Source organism: Anarhichas minor, unplaced genomic scaffold (assembly GCF_050575085.1).
Source record: "Anarhichas minor isolate MPS153535 unplaced genomic scaffold, ASM5057508v1 ptg000063l, whole genome shotgun sequence".
Classification (NCBI taxonomy): domain Eukaryota; kingdom Metazoa; phylum Chordata; class Actinopteri; order Perciformes; family Anarhichadidae; genus Anarhichas; species Anarhichas minor.
This window is the reverse complement of record NW_027466509.1, coordinates 773,360-785,503: the sequence shown is the minus strand read 5'-3', so window position 1 is coordinate 785,503 and position 12,144 is coordinate 773,360. Positions and strand designations below refer to the sequence as shown.

The following is a 12,144-nucleotide window of genomic DNA, read 5'->3' as shown; positions in this document are numbered from 1 at the left end:
AGCAATGAAGGCCTAGGTATAAAATGCACGGCCCGCCACTGCATTTTGGCAAGTGAAATTATAAACTTCTGACCTAAATTTACACTGTGTTATTATTATAATGCTGAGCTGTGACTGCTACAACACACAGGCCAGGACATGACCACAACATCAAGCAATCATCTTCCTGGGTGATGGAGAAACCCAAGGAAGTGCCCCGAGCTAAGACTAAGATAACCATGTCCAGGGGCCCATCAGAGGACACACCGGACACTGTCGTCATTCAGGTACTGTAGACGGCCACATTTCCTACATTGCTGTAAATGTCAAAATGTATTTAACTCATTGTTGTACAGACGTACAGCTGTGTATATACAAACTATTTCATGTGTCTCCAGAGACTGCAGATTTTGTCTGGCTGAGTCATTGGAAGTGACAAAATGTTTGTTAAAAATGTAATTAAATAACTGTTATTGTAACTGCTGAGTAAATGTATGTTATGTATAGATGTTGTAGGGTGAGCTGAGTTTGTGTGAACATTGCTAAAACATTGCCGTGTGTGTCTGGGAGTCTGATCGAATAGTCCGCCCGCATTTGCTTAATGCAGCTCTAAGTGTTATCCTAGGGTTCAAGCTGTTAAACATCTGCTGAAGAATACTGTGTCTTAAGGTGAAATAAAGAAACGATTAGTCTACTCCACCGCCACACACCTAATGATGCTGATGGGAGTGGGTTTGTGTGAGTGTATGTCCAGGAATCGGTGGAGATGAGGAAGATGGAGACCGGTGCCAGCAGCACGATCCCGGTCCCTGGCTCAGGTCTGGAGAACCAGGGCAGAGCAGCTTCTATGCCTCGACTTAATGTCGAGCTGCAGGTAATAGCTCATCTTCACCACCTTCTTTTTCATTAAGTGTCAGCCAACGCAAAAAAAACGAAATACTTTTTAGTATAGTTTCCATTGGTCAAATTTGAGTCATGTTTTGTTTTGATGTTATCTTCTTATCTGTAATCATAAATATTACAATATATTTCCCATGCCGGGACGAGTCTTGTAAATTCCGGAATAAAAATCATGGCCAATGCGGTCTGCTTGCCAAGTGCTGCTTGATCTGGGATGTCACGATGTAGTCAGGTCTCTGTGAAGATGTGGCTCAACAGTCACCAAACTCCCGTTGCTGACCCACACACACACACACACACACACACACACACACACACAGACACAGACAGACACACGCGCACACACAGTGCCCATGTCCTTCTGAGTATTAGTATAAGGATGGACTGTCCTCAGTAAAGCCAGTCGTCATTCAAAAACTCAATTAGAATATTATATTATAGTATATTATAGTATAGCATATTATAGTATAGTATAGTATAGCATATTATAGTATAGTATAGTATAGTATAGCATATTATAGTATAGTATATTATAGTATTGTATAGTATAGTATATTATAGTATAGCATATTATAGTATAGTATATTATAGTATTGTATAGTATAGTATAGTATAGTATAGCATATTATAGTATAGTATAGTATAGTATAGCATATTATAGTATAATATATTATAGTATTGTATAGTATAGTATATTATAGTATAGCATATTATAGTATAGTATAGTATAGTATAGTATAGTATATTATAGTATAGTATATTATAGTATTGTATAGTATATTATAGTATAGCATATTATAGTATAGTATAGCATATTCTTATTTTTTTGTTATTTGTTGACAGAAATTGTAATACATCATAGTTTTTGTAGTCAAATGTTATTTTTTTTGTCTCGTTTCATCTGGAACAGGATTATCAATTCTTTGACGTTGCACCACAGCTACACCTCTGAGTTCACCTTGAGAGACAGACGTGCTGCTATGTTTGAACCTTCTTCAACATGAGAGATGTTGAACGTAGCTCATGACTCGAGGAAAAGGTTTACTGTGCTTATATTACTGAGAACAGAACAAAGCACACCGTCACAGAAGCTTTCTACATGTGGGAGTAACTATTCATCCAGTTAAGGCTGAAACACTCTCAAGGAATATTTCACTGAATCCTATAAAACATAACTCCTCATTTCCTGAGACATGTTGATCGATTCATGCATTCAAGGTGCATTCCTTTCACAGCCCAATTGATCTGTTGTTGATCCTCCTCTTACTGGAGCACACTGAAGTAATCTGATTACATCCTGGCAGGCTGCCGGTTCTGTCCAGTATCCTTTCTCTCTTGAGAAGATAATGGTGGCTCCACATGGCTTTGGGCCAAGATTGAGTGGTGGGGCAGAGGGTAATTGGGTTACTGTGGAGGGGAGAGCATGTGAACTGGGTGATTAATAAAAGGATGTAAGGAATGAGGGCAGAAGGTTCCCTTGTTGACTTGCTGTCTTATTGTTCTTACCTTTGTAGAAAAGAGAGCAGGAAATCCTCAAGCACGTTCAGTTACTGCTGGCCTTCCTCTTGCTAGAGTATGATGATGCAGTCTGAACTCAGGGGCTCCAGCCTCATACACAGCAGTGTATCTGTCTCTCTTGCTAGATTGCTTCCCTTTTGCTTAATTTGGGTCCTTGTCCTGACTCTCCCGGATCAGGACATGACGTCTGTTCTAGCCTGTCGGTCTTTGTGCTGTGGTGACATGAGAGACCTCAGTGAGTCGGTCAGTCTGGCCTTCTGCTCCCACACGGGATTCCTTTAACCCAGCTGATATGGGACGTCTGATCCTCATCTTTTGCTAATACAGTATGTGCAGCAGAGCCCTGTTTTAATGTGCAAGCCTGGCAGGCAAGGACAGAAGGGATCAGGGCTGATGATCAGGGCTGATGATCAGGGCTGATATGGTCTTCAAGATGTCTGTGATGGAAGCAGAGGGAGTGAGTTCTGTCCAGACATACAACATGTCTCCACTCTATCCTGCAGTGCATCATTTTGTCTTTTTGGCAGCTGATGAACCATGCAATAAAGAGAAGTACAGGATTCAATAAAGATTATTTGTAATATGCATTATGTATTATGCAGAAGTAACAAATGGGCTCTAGCAGGAGCTCCCAGGATCACAGGATCACCCCCCCCCCCCCCCCCCCCCCTCCACCCAATGTCTTTTTATACGACTTCAACATCAGTATTCTGCTCACTTACAACTTGTTTACTTAACTTATAATGTAACTCTCTGAAATGAATACATTCACAGATACTTGGTACATTCTGCTGTCAATGTTTGTGTATTCTTATTTTCATTTGCAGCATTTTTGAATACTGGACTTGTTGTGAAATGAACTGTTTTTAGATATACACTGTGTAGGATATGAAAATAACTGACTCTGGTGCCACCAGTGGTGGTATCAAAAGTGACATTATGGCAGAAACCAATGCTCATCACTACCCCTTCTGTACTGAATACCGATAGTGCATTAATCTTTAACAGGATTCTATAATTTACTGCAAACAAAAAGGCCATAATTATAAACAAATGATAAAAAAAAATTGTCTTTCAGTAGAAGATCTGATGACAACAACAAAGTGTAGCTGCTGATCTCTTTTTCTTCTTTCTTTCTATTCGTTTCGTTCTACTTACTCTGCATGTCAGCGGAGCCTCTCTGCAGGGATCCATCTGGCTGTATGTACACGCCGTCACGCAACACGTCACGCAACACGTCACGCAACACGTCACGCAACACGTCACGCAACACGTCACGCACTGGTTTGAGGTTTGACATTGTGCGGATTGATCTGGTGCAGCTAGCTAAACGGTTAAATCCACAATGTAAGACGAGTAGTGCCAGGTGATCACATGGTGCAGTGTTGTTGTGCATCATGAACCTGATTCGTCTATGACGCCACATCTTAAAGCCCCTCCCATGTAGCATTTGAAAACGCTTAAAGCATTTTGCTTTTTTCAAGTTTTTTCGTTTACAAAAACAATCCCATTTTAAAATATATTGTGTAAAAATATATATCAAAATCAGCATTTAAAAAATGAGCATGTTTTATTTGAATGTAATCAAAGAACGACCCAGAAATCAGATGAGATTGTGAGACGTGGTTGTTACAGCAGCACAAAGAATACAGATAGAGAAAGTAAAAGTAGTAAATAATAAGATGTATATTCTGTAAAACAAGAATACAAAAAGAAATAGAGCTCAAGAGCGTTTGGAGAAGAAACATACAACCAAAGTGACAGTGGTCTGATTAAACAGTATAACATATACTATAGGATTGTATCAAATGGTAAATTATAATATAGGGTATAAGATCAAGTATAAAGTGAAAGGTAGTACCATAGTATAGTACAGCAATATAACATAATATCATGGTATATAACATAATAAGAGCGGTGTTCCTACTGCTGTAGTCCTAATGAAGCATGTGTCATTACAGTCATTCTTTATAAAACACAATACATATTCAAATCATTTCATATTCGGTCTATTCTTTAGTCAGAGCCTTTCATCACATGAAAGACTAAATATCATTTTCATATTGTAATGTGTAAACATGAGTGTGTCTCAGTGAGCAGTGCTGAAGAATCAACATATTTGAACTCATCATAGTAGGAAGAACAGGTGAATCTTATCTTGTTAACAATGGCTCAGTTTCATCAAGTGTCCCAGTGAGCTACGACATGAGTCAGCAAGCACAACACCAACACCAGGGAAGCAGCTCACCTAAAGGTAACACACAAGGCAAGCAGGCAGGGTGAAGGGCAACGTACTCACACTGGATGTCAGGCAGACTTGTAGGTTTGGGGCAACAGGATGAGAAACCAATCCAGGACGGGCGCTTCAGGAACAGGTTGAGGTGTCTGGAGAGCAAAGGCATAAGCACCATTGACCATCTGGTAGTGAGTGAGTGAATATACACTGCGGGGCTGCTGAAGCAAAAGTGGAAACAGGTGAGCAGGGAAATGAGAGTCATGACAGGTGGGACAGTCAGTGGATGGATGGGGAGTAGAGATGCACGGGACGGGCGAGAGAACTGTGTTTACTGTCAGTGAGTCAACACGGAGCAGTTGTAGTCATTGTATGAAGCTGGGTCTACATGACTGCTGGATGAAAAGTGAGCTTCTTGTGTCTCTCTACCTCAGACTGCTCCTGATGCCAGTCCAATGAAGCGCTCCGTCTCCACTGTGGCCCCACAGCGACCCCAGGAGGTCAACCTGAGGGACTACACCATGGAGAAACCCAGCCAGGACCGGCCCCCCCACCACCACCACCACCACCGCTGCCACCATCGCCGAGATAGAGACAGAGATAAAGACAGGGAGAGGAGGCAGAGGTCTTTGGATACACCTCTGGGTGGACCACCACCTAACTCTGCTGGTTAGTCAGCACTTACACACTCACACACACCGTATACTCACACACACACACTGTATACTCACACACACACTGTATACTCACACACACTGTATACTCACACACACACACTGTATACTCACACACACTGTATACTCACACACACTGTATACTCACACACACACTGTATACTCACACACACACTGTATACTCACACACACACACTGTATACTCACACACACTGTATACTCACACACACTGTATACTCACACACACACTGTATACTCACACACACTGTATACTCACACGCACACACTGTATACTCACACACACACTGTATACTCACACACACACACTGTATACTCACACACACACACTGTATACTCACACACACTGTATACTCACACACACACACTGTATACTCACACACACTGTATACTCACACACACACACTGTATACTCACACACATACTGTATACTCACACACACACACTGTATACTCACACACACTGTATACTCACACGCACACACTGTATACTCACACACACACACACTGTATACTCACACACACTGTATACTCACACACACACACTGTATACTCACACACACACACTGTATACTCACACACACTGTATACTCACACACACACTGTATACTCACACACACTGTATACTCACACGCACACACTGTATACTCACACACACACTGTATACTCACACACACACACTGTATACTCACACACACACACACTGTATACTCACACACACTGTATACTCACACACACACACTGTATACTCACACACACACACTGTATACTCACACACATACTGTATACTCACACACACACACTGTATACTCACACACACTGTATACTCACACACACACACTGTATACTCACACACACTGTATACTCACACACACACACTGTATACTCACACACACTGTATACTCACACGCACACACTGTATACTCACACACACACACTGTATACTCACACACACTGTATACTCACACACACACTGTATACTCACACACACACACTGTATACTCACACACACTGTATACTCACACGCACACACTGTATACTCACACACACACACTGTATACTCACACACACTGTATACTCACACACACACACTGTATACTCACACACATACTGTATACTCACACACACACACTGTATACTCACACACACTGTATACTCACACGCACACACTGTATACTCACACGCACACACTGTATACTCACACACACACACTGTATACTCACACACACTGTATACTCACGCACACACACTGTATACTCACACACACTGTATACTCACACACACACTGTATACTCACACACACACTGTATACTCACACACACACACACTGTATACTCACACACACACACTGTATACTCACACACACTGTATACTCACACACACACTGTATACTCACACACACACACTGTATACTCACACACACTGTATACTCACACACACACACTGTATACTCACACACACTGTATACTCACACACACACTGTATACTCACACACACACTGTATACTCACACACACACACACTGTATACTCACACACACACACTGTATACTCACACACACTGTATACTCACACACACTGTATACTCACACACATACTGTATACTCACACACACACACACTGTATACTCACACACACACTGTATACTCACACACACTGTATACTCACACACACACACTGTATACTCACACACACACTGTATACTCACACACACACACTGTATACTCACACACACACTGTATAGTCACACGCACACACTGTATACTCACACACACACACACTGTATACTCACACACACTGTATACTCACACACACACTGTATACTCACACACACTGTATACTCACACACACACACACTGTATACTCACACACACTGTATACTCACACACACACTGTATACTCACACACACACACTGTATACTCACACACACACACACTGTATACTCACACACACACACTGTATACTCACACACACACACTGTATACTCACACACACACACACTGTATACTCACACACACACACACACACTGTATACTCACACACACACTGTATACTCACACACACACACTGTATATTCACACACACACTGTATACTCACACACACACACACTGTATACTCACACACACACACTGTATACTCACACACACCGTATACTCACACACACTGTATACTCACACACACTGTATACTCACACACACACACTGTATACTCACACACACCGTATACTCACACACACTGTATACTCACACACACCGTATACTCACACACACTGTATACTCACACACACCGTATACTCACACACACACACTGTATACTCACACACACCGTATCCTGAAGGCCCATCTGTTGGATATGGACTGCTTCATCATGTCCCATGCCAAGCGGGACACTTCTGATCAGCTTAAGACCTTTAAGATGTTATTTTGATATATTTACCAACAAGCACTCTCTGGTGAACCAGCAGAGGGTGAATACAGGTATATTCAGACAGAAGGTACGATATCTAAATGTAATGTGTGTTTTAACATTAAAGCATTTAAACATGTTCTAGTAGAAACCCAGAATACAAAGATGAACCTGAAACTGAGCATGATGTGTAAATGTATCATCGTCCTCCTCATGTCAGCACTGAAGCTCTGTGTGCTTGAGTGTGAGGTTCACCAGGGAGTCAAGGCCTTCTGGACTGACCCAGGAGCAGTCATTAAGACGCAACAGTGAACCGTTACCGGATAGATGCTTATTCTCATTTTGATGGAGAGCTGGAGTAGTAACTTCCTGGCAACTGGTAACCAGCACCAATAAAGAGTCCAGCAAGCTGAGGTTTTTAAAAATTAATACAAAATTGATCTATAGTGCCTTTTGGATATGAAATGTAAAGTACACATGCTGTTATAAAGTACTTCACACCCATCATTTCATCCGCTTCATGGAACAATATGACTTCCATTGTGTTGAACATTGGTCCAGTCATTCGTGTCCCCCTGAGGAGGAGTCTGCTGTTACTAACCTGCCTTCAGCAGGCTGACTGACACACACATTTACTGAACTCAAAGAGCTCTATGGGAAGAAATCAATGTATGTATTGATTGATTGATTTTATTCCCTTCACTCACCGTAGTAAGTGAAGGGAAACACGCGCTCAGAGACGGACTGAAAGTCTTCATCAATCAATTTAAAGACGGTAAATGAGTTCAAAACACTAATCATATTATACATACATATAGACAGATACAGATAATTGTGTGATTTAAACAGCTGTCTGTGCAGATTGTGCTTCACTAAAATGAAATGAAACGTAGTGGGGCTCCGTCATACGTGCCATGATGCATTAATATAATGGAACCCGATCTGCTAAGACACCCGAGTGTCGGACATCAAACATGCTTTTAACAATGCTTTCATTGGGGATTGGAGGCTGAACATCTGTAATGATGGCAGAGGACTCGGCCACAGAGAGAGAGAAACCGTGTCCTAACAGCAAGCATCGTGATACGTCAGATAAACAAACCACGTACCGGTCACCTTAAGATTCAATTTAAATTCAATTAAATTGTATTTGTGCAGCCCAAAATCTCAAATCTCAAATTAGCCAGAGGGCTCTACAATCTGTACAAAATACGACATCCTCTGTCCCAGGACGCTCACATCGGAACAGGAACAAATCCATCTAAAGAAACCTCAGGAGAGCAGCAGAGGAGGGATCCTCTCCCAGGATGAACAGAGCTACAATAGATGTCATGTGTACAAAATGAACAACATAATAGAATTACAACACAGTCGATCCATAGGGCACAGATGATACATATAATGCACTAATAATAGCAGAAATACTAGGTAATATCTTATAATACAGCCCGCGACTTTTAATGTAATCACCGTGTAAGTCCCCTGAACTTCATGTGTGCTATCGTTGTATGAATCACTACATATACACACTGCAGGTTCCTACTGGGACATACAGCAGAACAAGGGAGGGACAATTGGGAATGTTAGAGGAAAGAACAAATAAGTTCTACTGTAAGTATTTTAGTAAGTACTGGGTACCTACAGGGTATTTTAGAGAAAGGGAGAAATGACTTCTACTGTAAGTGCTTTGTAAGTACTGGGATACAGTTCTGGTAAACAACAATGACATCCTGCAGTACTTGTTAAGTAATAAAGGAATAACATATTTCACAGGAGTAATGTGTTACCAAAAAGTACGAGCTACACTCCAGATATGTCTTATGTTTCTCCTTTATTGTGATGTCACTCTGTACTTTACAAACCTTTCTCACGTGCACAGATATGTGAGGCTTGTATTGACATTTTACGTATTGTAATTACGAAGTAGCAACAAGGTCTGTGCTGTTCTCGTCTTCTTACTTTTACACACACTGTGAGATCAGGCCACAGGCTGCCTTATAAATAAATGGGATTAAACATCAAGTCTGCAGTTGTAAATGTTCATTAAAAAAGAGTCACGGGTTTAAACTTCTAGTCAATACAAAGCAAAAGTTAGTGAATCATCTGATTATAGATGTTAGTAAGGCTACATCCACACTACAACATGTTTGTTTGTAACCGGGGTTTTAAAACAAAAACGATCTCCGTCCACACGGCTGTTCATCACCGTTCACCATCACATGACTATTCACGTACACAGGGCATACGGGTGGAAGCAGGAAGTAGATTGGTTGCTTAGTTAAAGAAAATAATCATTGTATTATAGTAGTCTTTAATAATAAAAGGTCGCGCTTGATACTTAAAATCGTCCTCTATAAACTTAAACAGAGTTAGAAGTTGTACATAGTTACTTACTTAACTTAGTTACACCTCCTCAAGAAGGCCTACCCTTCCGCTTAGCACTTACCTAGCATCTACTGTATTCATACTAGCTTATTGCACTTATTGTTTTTATATGAGCTTGTGGCACTTATTGCATTCCTTTGTTTCTGCACTGTACGTTGGCTCTGGTTTATGCTCTTAGATGCTTGTTTGAGGTAGGGACATGCACTTATTACTTCTGGTGACTAGTTGTTCTCTCGAAAACCGATGTTGAATACACCTATTGTAAGTCGCTTTGGATAAAAGCGTCTGCTAAATGACTGTAATGTAATGTAATGTAATGTACATGGCTGCAGGTCTTGCTCTATCTCTCTCACACACACATCAAATATACTTCAAAATGAATACTTACAAATCAAACAATTTTAGATTATGGTTCCATAAATGTGGTCAACACACGTCTCTCGTTTCCTCTCGGTGTCTTCGTTGTCTGTTCTCACTCGTAGCTCTGCTGGTGGCTGAAGTCTCTGTCTACTGGAGAGCATTTACTGCTTAGTTTCTATGCAGACTTCACAATAGATGTGCAGAACAAAATAAGCATTAATAAGAAAAGGAAAGTCCTCCGTTTTGTGTCCATCGTCCTCCCTAAAGCCTCTAACCGTGACTTCAGACGGCCACTCTGTAGGTCTGATACTCTGTAGGCCGCTGGACACACCGCTCACTAACCGCTCCGATAACAGCTGCTTCCTCCGCATGCTGGCATTAGTAGAATTATAAAATGCACAATTTAACTGCACAACAGCTGCTAGTAAAGACAACAAGGTCAGCAACGCCTGTGATCAGTTGTCCATGTTGAATTAACCTGGTAGTCGATCGGTAATCAAGGCTGCTGTTTGTTTTCTTCCGGAAATGGGTCACGTGATCGGGTCCTGACCAATCAGGGAAGGACTATGTAGTGACTGCTAACAACCAATCAAGTAGCGAACGCGGGAACTACGTCATGGTTTCTAACTTCTCAGGTTACGCCGTCCACACTAAGAAGTATCCTCGGAGCTTTTAAATGGATCTGCCTGGCCTAGTGTGGACACTCGGTGTAAACGTAGCAACAGATATGCCTTTTAAAATGGAGACGTAGTCGTGTGGACATGGCCTAAGTCATGAATAAATGGTTCTTACATTGATACATCAGTCTGCAGTAGGACATATTTTGACATGACACAAGTGTAGATAATAAACTAAATTATGGCTGAATCCCATGAAGCTGCTTCAGGTTCAGGTTGCTGTCGCTCACTGAACCCAGAACGCAGCCGTGATATCTGATCGTATTAGTAACACCTGTGCTCTTCCTCTTCTGACAGAAGTCAGAATGCCTGCCTGACCAGATTACTGGCACTCAAAGCCATATTAAACCAAAGTCAGCCAGGTCTCTAACATTACCCTGAATACAGAAACATCTTATGGTCCTCCTCTACAGGTGCACCAGGAGAGCCAAAGTCTGACCCGGCCGACTCCAGAGATCGAGGCCACGACCGCGGACGCTCCCACGAAAGGAAACACCACTCCTCAGCGGATAAGCAGCGCTACTACTCCTGCGACCGCTACTGCAGCCGGGAACACTGCCACACCAAATCTGCCACCGCCAGCTGTGCCGCCTCCCCCGGCGAAGGGCAGGAACCCAGCAACAAGCAGGTGGGAGGGCAGGGCACGCAGAGTAGGGACAGACCAGGCAATGAACCAGGGGAAGGGGATTCTCACAGGCTTTGTAATGAGTTTGGAGTTCATCTGACAGTGTTTACTATCTTTGATTACTATCTTCCATCAGATAGAAAACTCCTTTTAGATGAAAGAACTGTATAACTAGTATTCATGTACACCTGTGGAACCTGATCAAGCCTTTAGGTTGAGGCCTCTAGTGTCATGGCGGCATGGCAGGGTGACGTGTATCGGTAGAAGAACAGTCTGTGCAGAGCCAGCGGTGATTATACTAAAGATGTGGAGACAATTCAAGATGACGAGCTTATAGCTGATGTGAACCTCATCACAGTTTAACAGCAAC

General features: G+C 41.9%; 1 protein-coding gene across 1 annotated transcript in view; it reads left to right on the top strand.

The window, feature by feature from the left end:
• cacna1ba (calcium channel, voltage-dependent, N type, alpha 1B subunit, a) overlaps positions 1–12,144 on the top strand; it is a 144,254-nt gene that overhangs the window by 130,249 nt on the left and 1,861 nt on the right. The window contains exons 43-48 of the mRNA XM_076078144.1: positions 131–266; positions 734–841; positions 4,676–4,703; positions 5,042–5,299; positions 9,655–9,670; positions 11,603–11,777. Of these exons, the coding sequence (XP_075934259.1) occupies positions 131–266; positions 734–841; positions 4,676–4,703; positions 5,042–5,299; positions 9,655–9,670; positions 11,603–11,777 (721 nt within the window). The remainder of the gene's footprint in view (positions 1–130; positions 267–733; positions 842–4,675; positions 4,704–5,041; positions 5,300–9,654; positions 9,671–11,602; positions 11,778–12,144) is intronic.